The sequence below is a fragment of the Pyricularia pennisetigena genome, chromosome 1 (genome assembly GCF_004337985.1).
Source record: "Pyricularia pennisetigena strain Br36 chromosome 1, whole genome shotgun sequence".
In the NCBI taxonomy this organism is placed as follows: Eukaryota; Fungi; Ascomycota; class Sordariomycetes; order Magnaporthales; family Pyriculariaceae; genus Pyricularia; species Pyricularia pennisetigena.
The window spans coordinates 3773925-3795265 of NC_043740.1; the positions used below are offsets into that span (position 1 = coordinate 3773925).

The 21341-nt window shown below is 52.0% G+C and overlaps 7 protein-coding genes across 7 annotated transcripts; 3 read left to right on the forward strand and 4 right to left on the reverse strand.

Annotated features, from left to right (window-relative positions):
- Positions 1 to 235: 235 nt before the first annotated feature.
- Positions 236 to 1938, reverse strand: PpBr36_07677 (uncharacterized protein; the record flags this gene model as incomplete). Its single annotated transcript, XM_029894812.1, has 4 exons — positions 236 to 850; positions 921 to 1051; positions 1119 to 1412; positions 1482 to 1938. Coding segments are annotated over 4 exons (1497 nt in total), but the record flags the coding sequence as incomplete, so codon positions are not given.
- A 1232-nt stretch (positions 1939 to 3170) lies between these two features.
- PpBr36_07678 (uncharacterized protein) lies at positions 3171 to 5305 on the reverse strand (the record flags this gene model as incomplete). Its single annotated transcript, XM_029894813.1, has 2 exons — positions 3171 to 4849; positions 4945 to 5305. 2 exons carry the CDS (start codon positions 5303 to 5305, stop codon positions 3171 to 3173), a joined length of 2040 nt encoding a protein of 679 aa, XP_029748388.1.
- Positions 5306 to 7166: 1861 nt separating this feature from the next.
- PpBr36_07679 (uncharacterized protein) lies at positions 7167 to 9953 on the reverse strand (the record flags this gene model as incomplete). The annotated part of the gene is made up of 3 exons (XM_029894814.1): positions 7167 to 8124; positions 9254 to 9672; positions 9864 to 9953. 3 exons carry the CDS (start codon positions 9951 to 9953, stop codon positions 7167 to 7169), a joined length of 1467 nt encoding a protein of 488 aa, XP_029748389.1.
- A 943-nt stretch (positions 9954 to 10896) lies between these two features.
- PpBr36_07680 (uncharacterized protein) lies at positions 10897 to 12002 on the forward strand (the record flags this gene model as incomplete). Its single annotated transcript, XM_029894815.1, has 3 exons — positions 10897 to 11007; positions 11072 to 11860; positions 11937 to 12002. 3 exons carry the CDS (start codon positions 10897 to 10899, stop codon positions 12000 to 12002), a joined length of 966 nt encoding a protein of 321 aa, XP_029748105.1.
- A 2339-nt stretch (positions 12003 to 14341) lies between these two features.
- On the forward strand, positions 14342 to 16877 carry PpBr36_07681 (uncharacterized protein; the record flags this gene model as incomplete). The annotated part of the gene is made up of 3 exons (XM_029894816.1): positions 14342 to 14380; positions 14472 to 14621; positions 14727 to 16877. The coding sequence occupies 3 exons, from the start codon at positions 14342 to 14344 to the stop codon at positions 16875 to 16877; spliced, it is 2340 nt and encodes a 779-aa protein (XP_029748104.1).
- A 765-nt stretch (positions 16878 to 17642) lies between these two features.
- PpBr36_07682 (uncharacterized protein) lies at positions 17643 to 18268 on the reverse strand (the record flags this gene model as incomplete). Its single annotated transcript, XM_029894817.1, has 4 exons — positions 17643 to 17698; positions 17842 to 17949; positions 18087 to 18146; positions 18241 to 18268. The coding sequence occupies 4 exons, from the start codon at positions 18266 to 18268 to the stop codon at positions 17643 to 17645; spliced, it is 252 nt and encodes an 83-aa protein (XP_029748107.1).
- A 722-nt stretch (positions 18269 to 18990) lies between these two features.
- Positions 18991 to 20963, forward strand: PpBr36_07683 (uncharacterized protein; the record flags this gene model as incomplete). The annotated part of the gene is made up of 3 exons (XM_029894818.1): positions 18991 to 19006; positions 19114 to 19563; positions 19633 to 20963. 3 exons carry the CDS (start codon positions 18991 to 18993, stop codon positions 20961 to 20963), a joined length of 1797 nt encoding a protein of 598 aa, XP_029748106.1.
- Positions 20964 to 21341: the final 378 nt, after the last annotated feature.

A 21341-nucleotide genomic window follows, 5' to 3' on the forward strand; every position in this document is an offset into this window, starting at 1 on the left:
AAAAAAAAAAAAAAAAGAAAAAAAAAGGAGGCCCAGCGTCCACAATCCTGTACAGTTCATCCAGACCAGGACGAATTTCCAGCAGCCAAGTGAAAAGGTCTAGCCAAATCCGCTCATGAGATGAGGACATGGACCTCCAGGTAATTCCTTCGGTCGCTGCCTCGCTCAGAATCTTTGCCAAACCCCCAAAACCAAATCGCTAAGACAACAAATAGCCGGGATCCGAGGAAACCAGTTACACAATGCGCTTTTTGCAAATTAGACAGTCCATAGGCTCCTCCCATGACTTCTGGCCACCGACAATTGATTCTCTCATATCTGTGATCTCAATCACTGGCGGCGTGAGATCCATCCTCGTCTTTGCCTCAAAGTGCCCCTCATACGGCTTTTCGGCCTTCCTCTTACCCCTGCCCCTGCCCCTCCCTCCCTTCTGTGCGACCGGCGTGGGATTTGGCGTTGAGGTGCCCCTTCGGGCCCTCGGCACTGGAGTCTCGGATGGTGCTACGGAGCTAACAGGCTCCTCGGAAGTTTGGAGTATTGGGCCCTCCGTCTTAACGTCATCCATCTTGATCTCGATATCTTTGATACTTGTCGCCTTGACATCAATAGACTGCTGAGCTGATGCGGCTGCGCCTGGCTCTGTTGGGCTCAGTGGCCGTCGCGTCTCCTTCATCTCCTCCTTGACAGCAACATGTGGCTTGTCAGCACCTAGGCGCTCCCACGTCTTAAGCAGGGCGTCGTGAATAAGACAGTCCTGGTGCAGCCAGTTCCCGCAGTTCTCCTTAGAACATCCAATGAGTATGTTATCTGGGTTTGCTGGTTGTCCGCAGCTGCATATCGTCTCAACAGTCTGCAATCCCGAAATCCCCCAGTCAGCCACTGAATACATTTCTGAGCGTGGTGAGCTTTTGGTAACGTACCGATAATTCATTTGTCCTGACATCGAGCGCTTGTCGCCAGTACAGCGCGCCTTGCGTGTCGTCGTCGTCGTTTTCAATCATTTGGTTAACCTGTGCCTGGCTGGTTACGCTCACCACATTGATAACGTCCACTGTGATGGGTTGTTAGCTACATTGGCCACACCTACTTTGCCAAAGACGGTGTGGTCGGGGTCATACTATGATTTGAAGCAATCAGTTCGGCTCGGCCGTGGTATGGTTGCCGGCCTTTGGGGTATTTCTTCCCATCCACAGTGTGTTCAGGGAGCTCGTCCGGCCAGTACATCCAGTAAACGCGGGCGTATACGTGATGCTCATCGCTGGCTCGAATCTCAAGAATCCGCGCGACCCAATCCTCATCGGTATTCGACTTGACCAAAGGTTGGCCCTTGTTTTCGGTTGCTTTAATACGTTCGATGGAAGACTCGTTCGCAACGAAGATGAACCCCTCGCTGAAATATTTGACACCGTTTACTGCATGAGCGGAAGCCTGTTAGCAGCGTATAACATACCAAGTCTGCAATGTTAGAGCTTCAGACTCACAAACAAAGCTGTTGTATCTTGTCATGTCCGTCCATTTCTTAGCAGGCTCAACAGCATAATGTACGTCCATGGTCTCGTGTGTCTTGAACTTCCCGGTCGGCGCAAACGGCGACAGCTGCGCCAACCTCCTCCGCCACCCATCGTCATCCTCCTCTTCATTCCCGCCGGACTTGTGCCTCTTCTGTGTCTTCAGCTCCTTCTCTTTGGGATCAACGATGCGGGCCTCGAAGGGGCAATCGGCGCGCGTGTCATCCACCGTCTCGGTTCGCGATCGCTTTTTGGAGGATGACATCTCGGACTTGGGTCGAGCGGGCGTGTCTATCTTGGATGTTTTTTCTGCTTTCTTATCTTGCTGATGTTGGCGCGTGGGCCGACGGACCCGACTGGCTAAGCAACCTCGCGCGTGGTAGCGAGAGCTGTGGACGCGTTCGAAGTATTCGGGGCGAAGGGCTAGTCGGCCTGTTTCTGAATTTATCAGATGCTCGACCGGGTCTTTAGCAATGCTTGTCAAGCGAGATCGGCGTTTTGCGTTGGTGTTTGGTCGTCGGGGGAAACGCGTTGAATGATAGCTCCACCGGATCGAAGCTGTCGGTTGAGCGACTGACTGGTCGGGCCAATAGCAAAGCAAGTCAAACGAAGTAGAGTAAAATTTCTGAATGCCCGCCCTGCTGTCGCTCGGACGATGTGGTACAAAAAGTCAGGCAATTAGTCGGAAAAGGCCAGTTCCCCCGACGATGTTGCTGAGTGATGAGAGAGTAAAAAAAAAAAAGTAGGAACCGTTGTCCCAATGCAAATCGTGTGGTGGAAGCGAATCGTCGGCGCAGAAGGAAGGTGGCTGGGGCGACTGTACCGTACCAGCGACGACCCATCCAAGATTTTGTACGTTGCGCAATATCCCCACAAAAGGATAATTGTCCTCCCGGTAAAATATTATTATTGCTTCTTTTCTATTATTTTCCCTTTTCCACTCTTTGCGCTTTTTGCCGATTTTTTTTTCAATGTGAATGGAAGCAGCGCAATTGATGGGCCGAGGATACCAGTTAGAAGGGGTTGTCGATGATGCAAAGAGGCTAGGCTGTAAGTAAGCAAGAGATTGGTGGTTGCTCTGTCGCAAAAGTCTCAAAGCAGGTAGATTGGAAAGTGGGTGCTTGCGCATTTCCATCGCTTGGGACTCTTAATTTTTTTTTTGGGATGACCGACCTTGCCGACCTCTGGCTTGGCTGGCCCGCCCACTTTGTTCCCTTGTCATAATTTCGCAAGACGTGGGAAGGATCACCAAGCAAAGACCCAATCAAACATGGGTCCTTGACACTGGTTCGCGAGTTGTCGCGACGTTATTGATCCGCTAGCTGACATCAGAAGCCTTCCCTATTTGGAATTGCCTAGGTCTAGGCATGGTTTGTTGCTCGCAATTGAAGCTGGTCAGTAAGCTCACTACAGCACGCAACTCGTGTCAGCCACGGCGTACGTTTAAACCGCTATCGGTCGCTATTACTCGCTCGTATAAAGTCGGAATAAAGTCGGATTATTGTAAATAGTACAGGGGGCAAAATCCCCTTGAACAAAGCGCCATCGCTATGCAAAAATAAAAGACATAATGTTGAACACAAACCGAGACCGCCCCATGCTGTTGTTATACATAGATATGGAGATGAACCCTGAAAATGTCCTGTACACCAAAAAACAAGTCTACCTCCCCCTAACGTCGCGCTCCGTGTCATGCTCATCTTCGTCGTCGCGCCCCCCAAGAATAGGTCCTCGACCATCCTCGTCATCATCGCTTTGGAACCGGTTGTCGTCAAAGGACTCATCCTGATGCCTCCGATAGCCCTCAATGACCGCGGCAAGCCTCTCACCCTCGACCTTGCCCCTGTCGACGTCTATAAAGTAAATGAGCGGTGCAGGGAGCCCCACCATGGCGGCCAGGAACCAGAAAGCCGGCCGAATCTCCTCTGTGGCATCGATGATGGCTCCTACGATCGCGGGACCAAAGATGCTTGAGCCCTTGTCCGTGATGGCGTACAGGGCGTAGAATGCCGCCTCGGATCCGGGCGGGATCAGCTCGCCGTACAATGATCTGCAATATCCGCTCAGTCCTCCCAGCACGAATCCATAAACCGCCGCGAGCGGGAACATCTCCCACGGCTTTTGCAGACCCAGAACGCCCCAATTCTTGACGAACGGGAGGTAGCCCATCAGTCCATAAAGCGGAATAAGCTCGAACAGTGCTATACACGCTAGGATCGTCTGGTGCGGTCGGAGTCCGAGTCGCCGGGAGATGAAGGCCCAAGAAAATGCACCTGCAATACCAGCTGTTGTCGAGATTACATTGATCATGGCAAGTGCCCAGGGCTCCATCCGCAGTTGTGTCTTGGCGAACAATATAGCCGTGGAAGACGTGGTGGCGATGGCATCTGAAAGAAGAAACCACGCGCCGAGAAACAGCACAATGTCTATCAGACGCCGTGCCAGAGAGACAGTACGAAATAGTGCCTTCCATGCGTATAAAGTGTAAGAAACAAAAGCCGCCACGCCACCACGGCTCGATTCTGATGCTGCAGGTAACGGAGGCCCTGGTCGTGGCCTGAGCCACATTGCGGCAGGGATAGTAAATATAGCCCACCAAGCTCCTACAAATAATAGCACGACTCTCTGAGACCAAGTCGAGTTTCTAAGTTTGAAGACGATGGCGATGGCAATGCATTGGACAAACAGGCCAGCACAGTAGCCGATGCCAATGCCCTTGGCTGAGATCTCGGTCGATAGCTGCAATTCGATCGAGGTGAGCTCTTCCTTGGTGTGCACTCTAGACAGCGCATAGTGGTCGTCGTGCTCATCCGCTAGGAGGTGCGAGGATGAATTCCGCATTCGATCCTCTGATTCAAAGTCGAGGTCGTCGCTGGTCGCCGGTTCCGCGTACTCAACCCTTGGATGGTGCCTAACCAACAAGGGGAGAAACGAGTTGAGGAGGACAAAGGAGGCGCCAAATGAGGTGTTGGAGACTATGGCGAGGATTGCTCCCAATAGATAGATATCCTTGCTAACGAATATGTAGGCCATGACACTGAAGCTGCCGATCCAAGCAAAGGCCAGCAACAGCTTTTTGCGATAGTTGCCGTGATCTGCAGCGCAACTTATGCTCACGACCAATAGCGCCTGCAACAAGACGCTGACGCTAAAGGTATACATGGCAAAGCTGGCGGTGTTGATCTCCATTCCCAAGACGTGGACTACGCACTGGTTGTCGTCATTCCCGCCATCTGGGGTCTTGTCGTAGCTTGCCTTGCAAGGCGATGTTCTATCCTTGAGGAGGACGCCATTCTCGCGCGCAAGACTTTCAAGTAAGATTGGAATGAAGGAGCCGATAGCTGCAGCAATCACGTTTGGGTCAGCATGCCCTCGATCTGGGCCGAGATAACCCGAGCCCAACGAATGTCATCATGTATGATTTGATTGAGCCTACCGCATATCACATACGTCTCCGCAGCAAAAGAGTACATGTACCAGCCGGCAAGTTCTTTTTCGCTCGTCGGCCTCGTGTCTTCGTCTGCGTATTGTTCACCACTATGCGAGCGCCGGCGGCGTCGCTCGCGGCTCTGTCCCCTTTCCGTCGAGGTATCCATGTCGGAATCGGAGTCGGAGTCGAATTGGGATCGTGAATCACTTCCTGAGCGTTCGTCGTCGGCTTCGAATGATGAAGAATACGAGCGGAAAGACCGCTTTGAGGCATGGGAAAGCCTGGAGAACAGGCGTGGGATTGTCGGCCTCTGCGGTTGTGGATGGCGCAAGGGCGTCGGCGGCAGTTCAGGGTTGCGAGGTGCCATCTTTTGGCTGACTTCAGCAAAACCCAGCGCCTATCACGGTGTCTCACTGTACCACCCCCCGCGCTGTTTCGGCGCTAGGACTTGCCAGCCCAGTGGTGGCTACCTTGGCTCTAGGTACCTTGAACCCCAACCCAAACGCGATGACGCGACCACTCAGAAGTTGCAGCACAATGCACGTGTCGGCAAAGCTGGCTGGATTGAACCGTAATATTGAGCGCAAATGTCTTATTGATTGGTAGGCAAAAAAAGGATATGGTAGTGTATGGGATCGGAAAAGAAATCTGCAGCAAGCCCAATTGATCAATCAAGGCTAAGCCCGGGATTTGGGGGCGGCCCATGTCCTCTTTGCCTGCCTGGTTGTTGCAGGCAAGTAGCAATGGGTGCCATTGATTTGGTGCCCAACGAACTTAGAGAACAATACGTGGGCTACTGGTGCTGCTTGCTGCATGGAGGAGCAAGGTTTCAGCTTGGCGACAAACGTATCTGCTCGTTTCGTCAGTCATTTTGAACTATGGAGCTTTATCAAGTCAGGCATGCCAGGTTTGGCTCGAGGTCAGCTGGCCTAACTCGCGACGATGACTCTCATGGGCCTTGCACGCGCCAAGTCTGGCCGACCCTCCACTGTTCGGCATTGACTATTTCTCGTTCCCACCAGGGCACCGTCGAGCTTGCGCAGGCCAATGTGAAGCCACCCTGTACCTAGCTGCGCAAGCCCTCTACGGTACTCTAGGCTTGTCCGGGAAAGTTTGGCAACCTGGCTTGTAGACTATCCGTGCTTTCGAGTGGCGCTAGAGTGCATCTCTACATCTCCATTCACCCTTTGGTACTACCCAACGCCCGAAGTGGGTGCGGGGTTGGGTTTACATCGCGACGGAGACCACTGACTAATTGGTTGCGGATCCCGAGAAACAAGGGGCCATGGGTGCCCTGTGATTCGTAGGAGGCCATAGTGGTCACAGATACTCTGGAGACTGAACCGCATCGGGCCGACGATGTGGATGCGCTTTGATGATAATCGTGTCAATGACTGAGGGCATAAAGATATCTTGTCAAGCTGTGCAAGGCGTGGTACGGTACGCATATCTTCTGATAGTGTCTGGATGAATCAACCCCATAATTTCCCCAATTGATCTTCTTGGAGCCACCGTGTCTTGCTCCACAGTCCACCCACACCTGAGCCCTTCCGTTCAACACTCTTGAGATTTACTTCCTTCTTGCTCGTCACTAATTAATCCGTCGAATCATGCGTCGATCTTTACGGTGCACGAGTGGAACCCGTCTAATTGTATCACCATATCACAGGTAGTGGTTCGTCAGCCCGCGGGGGCTAATTATACATAGGCAAGCGTAGTTTCCGAGTCGGGATTTTTGGGCGTCCAACATGGCATTTGGCTAGTTATGCATAGAGTAATCCAGCACATAAAACTGTAGTCAGTGATTACACCAGTATGGTATACCAGGGGTTACAACTGAGCACCAGGAACTCAAAATGTGGCCCGGAGAATTTCAGTTTCCCTGCACACTTAAACCTTAACCTTCTGTAAATTTTACGCTTTGAGGTAACTAAATGAGGTCTGCATGGCGAATAACACCAAGTTCTGCCACATTTCGTCCTTTCCGATACCATACACAATACTTGCATCTATCTTGCTTGACACATTAAAACCCGGGATAACCTGAGGCAACGCCGATATTGTATCCCGGCAGGATGCGCTCGCTGTCAGGAGCTGTTGCCTTTTCTGGCGCTGTCCACCAAATAAGGCTGCGCTGGCAGCGACCGCCCCTGCAAAAGAAGGCCGGTCCCATCCGGGCAACCCTGGTATCTCATGGCTAAATCAAACCCAAGACTATCTCGTCGCCCTTAGTGACGCCGATCAACATCCCAGGTAAAAGTAGACCGATGAGTGTGCGTCGAAACGACCTTGTAGCCAGCCTCGGTCATGTCGAGCTCCCTGGACCGGTCGAGTAGCGAATTTAGCTGGAGCATAGCCTCGTCCAGCTCATCCGCCGGCTCCTCCGGCTTCCACGCCAGAAACTTATCCAGCACCCGAATCCATGCCATGTACGCCGCCCCCAGCGTCGCCTGCCGGCTCATCTCGTAGGGCGGGATTTCTTTGGCGGCCTCGACGTCCTCCGACGTCACCAGCATCGCACCGCGCTTCTCCAGCAGAATCCGGAGCATCCCGCGCAGGTGGCCGGTCAGCTGGTCGCAGTCGCCGAGGTGCCAGGAACAGGCGGCGAGGACCGTGCCGACGAGTAGCGGAAGCTCAGGGGGGCGCGAGGACGCAGACGACGCCGAGCCATCTCCAGGCCTGCCAAGCTCCCGGATCGCCATGTTGCAGCCCAGGAGGATCTTCCTGAGAACCTCAGGGGTTATGGGCGAGGTCCCGTTCCAGTGGTCATGATTGAAGGCCACCGAAGAGGCGATGCCGACGTGGCGGATGGCGGGCTCCGTGTATATGCTGCGGATCAGCGTCTTCTCGAACGCGGGCACGTTGTTGGCCAGGTGCACCATCTGCATGTTGAACTTGAAGTGCGCAAGTCCCGAGCTCTCGGCGCTGCTGAGCTGGGACAAGAAGCTGGGCGGCGGCCGGACAAGGTCGTCCAAGAAACCAGGCCCGAGCGGCAGCTTCCCGGATGGAGTGCGGTGATTAAACTGGGCCGCTGCGATAATACGCCCGTCACTCGCTGACTGGCTCGGAGCCTGTCGGCCCACGTTTGCCGGAGCGCTAACATCATCCAGGTAGTCGCATTTCCACCCAGACACGGAGCATTGGTGACATCCGGGCCGCGTCTCGTCACATTTGCGATGCCTTTTTCTGTAACACGACAAAGACAGCAAAAAGAAAGGAGAGATAACACAGGTCAGCCCGGCTTTTATTTTTCTTTCTCTTCTTTTACAGCCAATCATCTACTGTTCGCTATGACCTTCGATGGCCCCAGCGTGACTTACTTGCAAGTGCGACATCCTGTTCGAGACTTTAACGCGCCTTGCGCTCTTGGGCGCCGCCTTTTTGGCTCCTCAGCCTGGTTTGACGCGGTGGCTGATGCGGGAGCTGACCCCGCTGTTGCAGGTGTTGGTACCTGACTGGCCATTTTTCTTTTTCTTTTCTACTTTTTTTTTCTTCTCCCCTCGTCTACTTCAGCTTGAACCAGGCTTGTATTGAGTACCTTCTAATAGGTACTTACCTAGCTAGCTTCAACCGTGCCTGTACTAACAAGGCAGCTTTTTTTTTTTTTTTTATCCCACCCTAGGTCTAGTTGGGATTGTAAGGGCGCAGGTTGTGAACAATAGTTAGCGGTGAATGACCGGAAAAGGCTTTTGCTCCTCGTTGAATGGGGACACGAAGGGAGGGGAATTCGACAAGAATAAAAAGGGGACAAAGAGAACAAGCCCGTCGCCCAGTCGGCGGTAAATCTGGCCGCTTCGGTGTGGGAACAACGGGAATGGGGTATCAACGAGGCTAGTCTCCATGCTTCGTAACCTGGGCATCTCCACTTCAGCCCGTTAGCTTACCGTCCCCTGATCGTGATTCTTTGTAATACAACCGTTCGTTAATTGGCGAGGTGTCCCTGGCCGGCTCATCATGCGAGACATACCTCGTCAACATGTCTTTACACCAATCATCAATTGTTGCTACAAAGATACAAAACGTCTCTTAATGCTCCAATTGGCCCAGCTGAGGAATGATGCTGGCCGACGTTTTCTCTTATTCGTTCTGCCCACCTCAGCTTTCTCAATAGCTAACACAAACGTTGGTGAATGGCAAAGCGAGGGAGAAGCCGCACCGCGGGGTCTCGAATCCTGGTTTGCCGCTTCAAGGGGCTAGGTGAAGCGCCGCAAGCGCCGGCCCCCTCAACCTGATGCCCAGCTGTGATCCGAGGCGTGATTATATATGATCATTCCCAGGAGCCTGATCCCCACCCTCTTGTGCAGATCACACCTACTCTGGCCTCCTCTTGACAAACTCCTCCAAATCCCCGGCAGTAGCCACTCCCAGCACGAACCTCCTCCGGTCGTCTGTGACAACGGCAAAGTCCTGCTTCTGACCGCCGTGGTGCGCGCCCTCGAAGAAGGCCTCGAGCTCCTCGAGCGGTGTGTCTGGCGTGATGGCCGTGTACTTCCTCCCCTTGCGCTGGAAGGACGTCATGGCAGTCCGGATCTCGTCCTCAGGCTTGGCGCGGCCCGATTCGATCAGCTGCTGTAGGTGCGGTATGGAGATGTAGCCGAGTAGCGCGCGTGTGTTGCTGTCGACGATGGTCAGGTGCGTGTACTCGCGCTCAAAAGCTTCCTGCAGCGCGAGCCCGATCGGGTCCGAGGGGTTCAGGGAAAGGGCGGCTGGCGGGTCCAGGTCAGAGACTACGGCCTGCGTGTTACGAGTGTGATTGTTTTTTGTTTTGTTTTTTTAGCTTGAGATCCGTCTGATGGCGGCATGGTACAATGCAAAAATGACGGCTCAATATCCACAGAGGAGTGTCTAGGGCTAAAGATCAAGAAAAAACAAAGGAGGAAAAATCGAGATGAGGAGGACTGGATAGGTTTCTCAGCATCACATACCCCTCTATATCGCGACGCCCATTTTGACTTGAAAGGTTGCGGCGCGTTGGCCTCTGAGCTGCCACTAGGCTGTGACATCACAGCTGTCATTAACGGATCTTGTGATTGTTGGCCGATTACACTGGAAAGCTGTTTCTTTGCCGTATGCGCGCGGCTGTTTGTGTGATTATAGCGTGAAAACTTCCGATGAAACGCTGATGGGAAGCTTCTCGCAGCTAACATCGTCACACTACGTAGAGTGGGTACGGTAGGTATGTGGGGTCAACACCCTCTGGTTCATGAGTCTGCTCGCCAAAGTCAATCGATGCGGGGCAGCTTATTAACCACACCGTTCTGCAAGGCTTTCTGCGTGGTATACTTGTAAAAAGTGATATATATGAAAAATATCCTTCACCTCGCCTCATTCAGTATATGTCACCAAACAGTCGTTCCTCCCGTCTAGGTATGGTTGTAATAACTCAGTACCAGGTATCCGTCTCACATACCCTATCTACCTGTCTTGTGTGTCGACAAGCCGACCTAGGTACCCATCCGCCTAGGTATCTTAGTGCTTACTTAGCTCGTGACTCCTGGACGAAAGCCGATTATAAGTGGACGTCTCTATCTCCCAAACCCCGATTAAGTCCGGTCCGGCCGGATTCCTATTTTGTATTTTCGTATGGTCGCGGCAGCAACTCCCGTTTTTTTTTTTTTTTTTTTTTTTCTTTGATTGATGACTGTTCCGATTCATCGTACACAAATGTAGAGGTCTTGATCTCTTTGTAATCTTACCCACCTCACTTGGATACACATTCATAGCTACTGTGTCGCCCATCCAACATCGTCGAAAAACATTAGCTGAGTCAGTATTATAATTCATATCCTTGAGCAGTCCGACAGGGCCAGTTGTGTACAGACAACCCCGGCTTCGACGGATGCAAACAACTAGAAATTTTGTGGAAGAATCACTGCAACCAATTCATGGCTTTCAGGCTTTTGATATCAAACTAACGATTTATTTGACTTGCCATCAGATCCAAAAAAGATACTGATTATGGCCACTGGTACCAGTACTCGAGGCCCCTTTCCGGGACCCGATGGCAAGATTGAGCTGTACTCCGGACAGTACTATGCCGCATGTGCCATTGGTGGTCTACTAGCTTGCGTAAGTTTGTCATTTCATTGATGGCCAAAGAAGTAGGATGATACTCATTGCCTTTTCGTTATAGGGCTTGACTCATGCCGCCGTCACGCCGCTCGACCTGGTCAAATGTCGCCGTCAGGTCGATGCCAAGCTCTACAAGAGCAACTTGCAGGGGTGGAGTGTCATCTACCGTGGTGAAGGTGTCCGTGGAATCTTCACAGGATGGAGTCCCACGCTTTTTGGCTACTCGGCTCAGGGTGCATTCAAGTACGGCTTCTATGAGTTCTTCAAGAAAAAGTACTCGGACGTGGTCGGCCCAGAATATGCTCACCAGTACAAGACGGGTGTGTACCTAGCTGCGTCGGCGTCGGCTGAACTCATAGCCGATGCTGCATTGTGCCCCTTTGAAGCCGTCAAGGTTCGTATGCAGACAACAATTCCGGCGCAGTACAAGGGCACTTTTGATGGCATCAGCCAGATAATAGCCAAGGAGGGCGCGTCTGGGTTGTACAAGGGTATCTATCCCCTATGGGGACGACAGATCCCCTACACCATGATGAAGTTTGCCTCATTCGAGACAATCGTCGAGATGATATACAACAGGCTTCCCCGTGCGAAGGACGACTACAGCAAGCTCGCACAGACCGGCGTGTCTTTTACCGGCGGCTACCTCGCCGGTATCCTCTGCGCGGTTGTGTCGCACCCGGCAGACGTCATGGTCAGCAAGTTGAATGTCTACCGTGAGCCAGGCGAGGCAGTCGGGGCAGTGCTGTCGAGGGTTTATGGGGATATCGGATTCCGTGGACTCTGGAACGGACTTCCAGTCAGGATCGTGATGGTGGGTACGCTGACTGGCTTGCAGTGGATGATATATGTATGTCATGATCCTTCGCCTCTTGTTTTGTGCCTCTGCATCCTGTCCTTCATCTGCTGACGTGACTGCCGCACAGGACTACTTCAAAATCTTCATGGGCTTGCCCACCACTGGTGGCCCGGCAAAGCCGAAGAAGGAGTAAACCGAAACAAAGTGTACACGCGTGTATACGGCTGAAAGCCAGCTGATTTTACTTCCGCCAGCGATGAACTGGGGATTTTCTTTGTTTCTATTTTTGATTTGCTGACAGGTCCGCGGAAACATTGACTGCTTGTTAATGTCCATTGGTATGACATTTTGCAAGCAAATTGGACTGAGTGGGCATGTTAGCAATCCTATTGTTGCTAGAAAGCGAATGTCAGTCAGGTGCCAGACGTACGTCGTACGTCATCTCAGGCAATCCCGGTGAAAGCCAAGATTCTCATCATTGGAGCCACAAGGAACTAAAGAAGCGACCCAATAAAACGAGATAACTCCAGTCGTTCCTCGGAGAGGTTTATTGCATGTTGATCGAATTGCGTACGGTAGTCTCGGGAGGTGGGAGGAGTGTTGGTGTTTGTCATTTTCTTCAGCGGCAAGGTGTGGTCACACCATGGAGTTGCGCGAAAGGGGATTGGTTTCCCCGCTCTAAGAACAACAAGAATGATGAATGAATGATAAACCTTCCCCACAGATCCCGAGGTCCAGGGCGGGGTCTCGTGCTCTTGGCACTCAATAAGTAAGTAAATATGGTGACATTTTAAGTGGACTCCTCTCCCATAGCACCGGGACGACCACTAACTCTTCTTGGATGTTTGTGCTGTTATGATTATGAACAGTATGTTCTTTCTCTTTATTGTGAAGAACTTGCCCTTGTTGATCGATTAGCGGTCTAAAATGTTCAAGGAATATCTGTATATATCTGTATTGGAATCCCACTCGTATTCAACTACCAAACTCACATTGAAACCCTCAGCATGACATGTAGATATCAGTGTGGAAGCAATAATTGGTTAGGGATCTTTACAGCTCGCAGCTGGGGTTATTCTGGATCTGCAGTACGGTAAGGAATCTTGGGCGGGTTGCAATCCAAAATCAGTTTTACACCAAAGCCCTCTCTTTCATACAGACGTACCCTACCGGGTCAACACCGTTTTCCCGACCCGGAATCCGAAGAACGCTTTGTGTTCGATCGTTTCGTCGCATTCTTCAAACATTCCGTCGGGATTCCGAATGCATAATATGCACTCTCACCGTCTTATAACCTAATTGATTACTTTAGGCAGCCCATGCAAGGCCTTGCTTTACACCGTAGTTTGAGTTCCATTGTAGCCTTAATAGATATAAGGTTGACTAATAACGCCATAATGCGGATAACTAACCAATACGGTTTAGGGGTTCAACTAGTAGTTAAAGTTCTAAAGTTGCATTGCCATGATATCAAGAAATACGCCGTGAAGTCACATGCACCATCGAAAAGACTCCAAGGTAATAATAGTTCTGATACCGGGAATCAGTATTTATATGCCTGCCTCCTTCGTACCTTCACCTGCCTGCTTATGTGAAAGGTATGGGCAGAAGAAGACGCAAGGATGCAATCTCTCGCGTGTGCCTGTCCGCTGGGCTCACTGTCGTTACAGAGAGAGGCTGGCTGATGCTACCCCACCCACCCTTTGGCCAGGGTCAAGCGCGACTGCCCCCGGATTTGGTGGTATTTTAGGCGAAGCAGCCCACCATATTGGGGAGATGGATCGAATCATACTGCGCGCTGCCTCGCGCTAGCCCCCCCGAACTTGGTGGAGGGTGGACCAGCTGGCCGCCAAACTGTCCCCTCCTTCCGGATCAACCATTCACATCCACCTGAAGCTGCCTCAGGTCGCTAGTGTGTGTGCGCGCCTTCGTCTCTTTAGTTGTCTTTTCTTTTTCTCCGATTATCCACCTATTGTTCGCCTGCTGGATGCGGGACAGGGTTTGCGCGGTGCTGTTCATCCTATCTTGTCGCCTTGGTCGCTTCATTAATAGTACAACCATTTCATTGCGTATGTTCATTTTTTTTTCGGACAGTCGATCGCAATTGGAGCGCATTTGCTTGCTGGGGACAACATCATTCGCCACGCGATCCTTGCTCGTCTGTCTAGTGCTCAATCCCACAACCCAGCAGCTGGACCGACGAGTGCTGCACTTGATCGACTCAACTCTCCGGCGAAATTGACGACGTCCGAGATCAGAAGCCAGTTTCCTGTGATTACCATCGCACGAAAACCCACGTACATTACTGTATATTCGTGAAAAATATTCTATTCGATCTACGGTTCGGTCCCATGTGGCACAGCCATAGCCAGCCTGGCACCTCGGATCGATACGCATCCTTGTACAAGATAGCCCGAGAGTCCCGAACACTGCCAACGCGAATTACCACCCAGTATCCCGTTTACCACATTCACTCAGGCGGAAAACCACAAAACGAAGCACAGAGCCGAACAGGCTGAGAGATTTATAGATATGGGCTGGAAAGACAAAATATTAAGAGGCACCGGTGCTGTGAGTTCTCTCGACAGTTCCGGGGGCTGGCCACGGCCCTGCTTTGGGGAGATTATCTAGCAGAAACATACTGACGTGCACCTACTCGTAGGGTACATCGGGCTCTTCGGGCAATGCCTCCGCAAGCAAGAAGAAGGAGAAGGAGGAACCGCCACCCGAATTGACGCCTCTAGAGAAGTTGCTACAGAACGCCGGGCCGGTCCGAGAAGACGGCAGTGACAAATTCTTTGGACTTGAGAACGTACGTTGCCTTGCCCAGCCCTTGCTTGACACACATAGCGCAATGCCCTGACACTCGGCTTGATTTCTGTTATAGTTCGGGAATACATGGTAAAGACCCTAATAGTCCGCCCTTGCAATTCCATTCAGGGGCTTCATTATTGACTTAGTAACACCCAGCTACTGCAACTCGATCGTCCAAGCCCTCTACTATTCCGAAATATTCAGAGAGAGTGTCGTCAACTATCCCCCATTCTCTCCGTCGGATACACCAAATGGCAAGCGTGCGAAAATCAGTGTGCAAATAAGGCCACCACCAAAAAAGGAAGTTGAGGAGGAAACACAGGGAAAGAAGAAGACATCAACGAAAGATGTCTTGAAACAGAGGCAAATGATCAATTCGGGACAAGGGGTTCCTGGGCAACCACCAATGCGGCCTGAAGATAAGCCCGACTCGCCCGAGTACAAGAAGAAGCAGGCCATGCTCAAAGGCCCTGTCCTCGAGTTGGCGCAGGAGAATTCGGCTTCGTACGGAATGGACGAGAGCACATTTACGGGGCTGAAGGACTTGTTCCTGGCATTGATTGAAAGCCAGTCGAGGACGGGAGTGCTTAGCCCACAGCGCTTCCTTGAGATCTTCAAACGGGACAATGAGATGTTTAGGAATTCTATGCATCAAGATGCACATGAGTTTTATGGCTTGGTTCTTAACGATGTCATATCTACCGTTGAGGCCAATGCGAAGCGGCTTCTAGAGCAAGAGCAAGCGGCTGCCAAGGACGACCTTGCGAAATCCGTCGAAGATGCGCTGAGACCGACGAATGCACTCGTCAAAGCTCCAGCAGGCTACAGGTCACCCGGGACTGGCTGGGTCCACGATATATTTGAGGGTCTTTTGACATCAGAGACCAGGTGTCTCACTTGTGAGACGGCATCGCAGAGAGACGAAACATTTCTTGATCTATCCATCGACCTGGACGAACATTCGTCAGTAACGTCTTGTCTTCGGAAGTTCTCAGCCGAGGAAATGCTATGCGAGAGGAACAAGTTTCACTGCGATCATTGTGGTGGTCTGCAAGAGGCAGAGAAGCGCATGAAGATTAAGAGACTTCCCAAGGTCCTAGCGCTGCACTTGAAGCGCTTCAAGTACACAGAGGACTACAGTCGGTTGCAGAAGCTTTTCCACAGGGTCGTATATCCCTACCACCTGAGGATGTTTAACACGACGCCGGACGCGGAGGATCCTGACCGAGTGTATGAGCTTTATGCGGTCGTGGTGCACATAGGCGGAAACGCCTACCATGGTCATTACGTGTCAGTCATCAAAACGGCAGACAGAGGATGGCTCCTGTTTGACGACGAGATGGTTGAGCCTGTGGACAAGCACTTTGTGCGCAACTTCTTCGGTGATCGACCGGGAATGGCGTGCGCATATGTCCTCTTCTACCAGGAGACTACGCTGGAAAAAGCCATGGAAGAGGAGGATTTTGAAGGCATCGAAGAAATAAGGTTGGCGACGCAGACGGCGGACCTTGCTTCTGAAAACCCCAGCGGCGCTGAGGGCCTGCCTCCACTGGAGAAGCCCCTTACCACGCCGATACCGCCGGTTGCAGACCATGAGGCCCTGGCAGCGCTCGATCATGCATTGACGGCACCAAATGGCACAACTCCGGCGGTACCGCAAATACCTGTCATCCCGTCCATTCCAGCCTTGCCCGTTGAGGCACCCTTCAGCCACCCACTGGTAGCCGCTCCGCCCAAACCTGCAGCCGAAATCAAGCCTCCCTCCAAAGAGGACAAAGCTCGAGAGAAGCAGCTACAGAAGGAGAAAAAGGCAGCAGAGAAGGAGCAGGTCAAGCGCGAGGAAAAGGACCGCAAAGAAAGGGAGTCCAGGCAACGAGAAGCCCGCAAGTCCGAGCAGGAAGATTTGCGCAGAGCCATGGAAGCAAGCAAGCAGACGATCGCAGAAGAGGAACAAAAACAGAAGGCAGACCACCCGTTGTCATCCAAGGAAGCGCTTGCCTCGCCTGCATTAGGGGGAGGTATCGGCAACTTAATGAAGAGAGGCAGTTTGTCACGTGCCAGTTTGGGTTTCCTCAACAGGGAAAGGGAAAAGGAGAAGGATAAGTCATCTGGCAACGGCGTGGCGAATGGAACGTCATCGGACCATGCAGCAAACGGGTCAGCAGTGTCACCACATGCTGAGAGCCCAGCGTCGCTGAAGAAGAAGTTCAGCTTTGGGTTGGGCAGAAAGAAAAGCACGCATGTGCTGTCTTAGCCGACGTTGAGTTAGCACAGCACTCGTACGTACAATGGCAACAGTCCGAGTTTATGGGTGCTGCCGAGCTTAATTCGCGAATTCCAGTGTTCGTCACAGCACGATTCTGTTACGCATTTTTGGACCACAAGGGTCTGAGTGGTCATATTCCGTCCTCTCTTTTTTTGCCTATATTTCCAAGCGATCTGATATGGGACACCAAGTCATAGACCGGCATTGTCTAATGAGAAACAATGTTAGATTCTCTGCGGCGGCATATATTGTGACAGTCACCAAAAACATTGTCAGGGCGAGTGTCTCTAGGAGGAGTATGTTTGCACTTCTTTTGTTCTTTTTTTTTTTTTTTTTTCGGACCAAGGCACTGTCGTTGATCACTCCTTCAGTGAACCTGAAGAAAAACTGGAGTCGTCATAAAACTTAATTATTGGTCACATACTTTCGTTGAATATATTCGGATGCTCTGCATCAGGTCTCCAGATCGACATGTTGTGCAGCTCAAGTAGCCTTTACTCCTTTGTGATCATTTCACGTGCCTTGCATCTACTTTCGAGAGGCCGTCCCATTTGCCAAAAATCCCAAGCCCGTTTTATTCCGAACGCCGCGAGAACCGCCAAAACAAACCCAAGTACATAATATAGGGACTATGTTTCTGGGATCCCGGATCAAGAGCTAGCCCCCACGCTTGGCCATCTCGCGCCTTTTTCGATATTCAGCTCCCGCCAGTCGACGGGTGCGAAATATGAATACGGTCGCTAGCCGCCCACCTCAACCGAGCACTATCTCGTAGATTATTATGAGGGTGTTGATCACGATCAGAGGTACTGTATAGGAAGAGTTAGCCATGCCAAAATAACAGGGGAGAGGGGAAGGTTCTTTTCTGTCAAGAGGGGAGCATGTGATTCTTGTTGCAAGACGCCTGAGAATAATAAAAAATAAAAATAAAAAATAAAAATAAACAACGTACTTCTCATAAGCGTCCGGACGCTGGCGATCAGGTTGATGATGCGCGCCTTGACGCTGGCATCGGGGCTTTGGCCAAAGGCAGGGTCGTATGAAGAGGGCGAGAGGTTGACTATACGAGCGAGGGAGAGGCAGCGGCTTGTTAGTCAAGGCTGAAAATACAAGAACCGTATATATTCTCCTTCCCCTGTTTCGCTCCACAGACAGCTCGTTGGCTTGCCACAAAGGCGGGAGACTATAAGAACGTACTGCGCGCAAGGAATCGGTCTTCGGACAGGATTGCTATGGCGTTGATGAGGAGGACGGAAACTGTAAACCCCGACAAGAGCCGACTTGGTCAGTTCGGCGTGGACTGCAGATGGGGGCTTTTTGTTGCCCTTGTCGATGTACTCTGGCGACTAACCATAGAAGAAGCTCCCCAGGATCATCATCTTGCTCGTTTGTTGGCGCGCCGCGCGCCGGGAAGTAACGGGATGATTTTTTTTTTGTTGCTTGGATACAAACGGGCGAAAAACAAATTACCCCCCGTTGGCTTGTCGCAAGTTGGTTTGCGGGGGAAAGGGTCGGAATCACTGTGTGCCGCTTCGCATGGAAATCTAGCTGGTCGACAAAGTGAGGCTCTCTAGCTACATCAGATGTCCATGAGAATAAGTGGGTCGGTCCCAAGGCAAGCTGGCTACACTCGAGCCTGGCAGAGGGCCAACACTACGTTGAGGGGGTTGAATTGTGGATCAAGTTTTATCCGTTTGTCTAACTGGCCGAAAACCTTGGGACAACAGCAGGCGTCTGTTTACCCAAACCCTTTTGAGGTCTGGTAGATGTCCTATACCTTTCTGACAGGTTAGATGGTGAGTACAGATACCACTGTAAATTGGAATCAGGTGGTTAAAATAACTGTTCATTCCTTACTTGCTGCATCAGTCCTCGATTCTGTCAGTGCCTAATCGCCTGCTCAAATTTGGGTTCAGCGAAGGGTTTGTCATTTGGCTGGTTTGTTCTCATGGGAAGACTCCAACAACAACTGAATTACTTGACATGAGATGCAGTAAACAAACACGCGCCCCTTCTGCAACCAAAATCAATTTATTTTCTGCACGATTGACCCTAGCTGCATTCGTTACCAGTCAAGATTGAGCAGCAAGCCACCGCAGTCATGATGCGGGTCCTGGGTGAGTTCAGGACGGCTAGCAACCGTTATCCGTACATGTTTCTCAACATGGGACTCCACATGGGTAGATATAGCTTGGAACACATCTAACCATGCAACTAATTTCAGACACGGTACTTTCGTTGCTCATCCCGGCGCTCATCATCTTTCACCTCGTCGTGGCCCCGTACACAAAGGTCGAGGAGTCGTTCAACATCCAAGCGACCCACGATGTACTCGTGTATGGCACACCCACCCAGGACATCTATAAGAGACTGGCGAACAGCTTTGATCACTTTGAATTCCCCGGTGCTGTGCCTCGCACATTCATCGGTCCTGTGCTTCTGGCCGGCCTGACGCAGCCCTTGGTCGCCGTCTTGGGCTTTGAGCACGCCCAGGTTCTTGCCCGGGCCGTACTGGGACTCTTCAACGCCTTTGCTATCCTCTGCTTCAAGGCCAACCTCGGGCGCGCCTACGGGCCGTCTGTTGCGAGGTGGTATGCGCTGTTTCAGGCCAGCCAGTTCCACGTGATTTTCTACGCTTCGAGAATGTTGCCAAACATGTTTGCATTCGGTCTTAGTGAGTACTCAACTAGAAACAAAACAGCCAGGGAGGTTAGAAGCACCGTTACTGAATTTTCAATCATAGCAACTCTTGCATATGCCTGTCTTGTCCCGGCTCCAACGCCGAAACGAGCACTCCCTCGGCAAAGACTGGCCGTTTCGCTCTTTGTGTGCGCCGCAATCATCTTTCGCTCAGAGATTGCTCTCCTGCTGGCCACGAACGCTCTGTATCTTCTGATAGCCCCAATGATATCCCTGCAGAAACTCATCTCACCCTTTTTCATCTCCGTCATAGCAGCCCTGCTCATTTCGGTCCCAGTGGACTCGTACTTCTGGCAGAAGCCAATCTGGCCAGAGCTCTTTGGCTTCTACTACAATGCTGTCCTCGGGTATTCATCCAACTGGGGTGTCTCTCCGTGGCACTGGTACTTTACCTCTGCCTTGCCACGGCTCTTGATGAATCCTCTTGTTTTCGTTTCGTTGGCCGTTGCCCTGCGCCAGCCAGCAACACGCAAAGGAGGTGCGAGGCTACTCGTTTATCCCAACGTCCTCTTCGTGGCGATATACTCCCTGCAGCCGCACAAGGAGACTCGCTTTATCTTTTACGTCGTTCCGCCTTTGACGGCGGCGGCAGCACTCGGCGCAAACTTTATCTTTACCCGCCGTTCCAAGAATACCATGTACGCCTTGTCCAGCATGGCATTGGTGCTGTCAATCCCCGCATGTCTCGTTGCCAGCACGGGAATGCTCCTGTTATCTTCGCTCAACTATCCTGGCGGCGAAGCCCTTGCGAACCTTCGGGCGTACGTGGCTATAGATGACGCCGCCAGAACAGCAGCGGGTGGGACCGCTACAGAGGTCTCGTCGTCAGGCCAGATGGTGTCAGTCCATGCCGACGTCCTGGCCTGCATGACGGGCGTGACACTGTTCGGCACGACGACGGGCGCGGCAGCCGGCATTGGTGCGCTTCCGTCGCTGCGTGCGCCTAACAAACCGGGGACCCAGACCGGAGGCGGTGATATCGGCGTCGAGCAAGGTCGGGGCGTGCTGCTGGCATTGGACAAGACTGAGGACCCCATCACTTTGGGAGATCCGAGATTCTGGCACCTGTTTGACTATGTCGTTGTTGAGGACCCACAAAAGGTCAATGGTGCCAAATGGGAGGAGATTGGGATCGTGGAGGGTTATGCCGGTATCGAGGTGTTGCGGCCGGGTGCTGTTTCTTCCACCAACTTGAGTAGTGGCGATAAGAGCGTCCACGGCCCCGTGGTCGGGAGAGGCAAGCTTGTCAACGACATCAGGGATCGGGTCAGAGGCTTCACAGGGGGTTGGTGGGTCGGGCCGCGGATGCGGCCACGGCTACATATTCTGAAGCGCATCAAGGGCGCCAACCCAATGAGGAGCGTTGCGTCTTGAGCCAACCTCGGCCGGTCACATGGAGAAAAAGGATGACCTCTCCCTCAAGAGTCGGCTGCTTACAAGGTAGGCCCCGACTTTTCATATGGGGAACTATACTCAACCCATCCTTCGCTAAAGTGAGCTGGATTTGAATATGGGGTTGCCATGCAGTGCAATGTGGTTCTCTGCAGTCGAGACAGCTCATGTCACCTGCGCCACGTTTGACTAGAGCTCGATTGTGTTTCGGGATTAGCATCCCGAGTGCTCATGCAGCTTCTGGCCCCATGGACAACAACAAAGGCACACGACAACCTCGGATCTGAGTTTGTTTTCGTGATCGCCCGGTATTTCTGCCAGAAAATAGCGGTCGGATTTTTTTCATCTGGAACCCGTTCT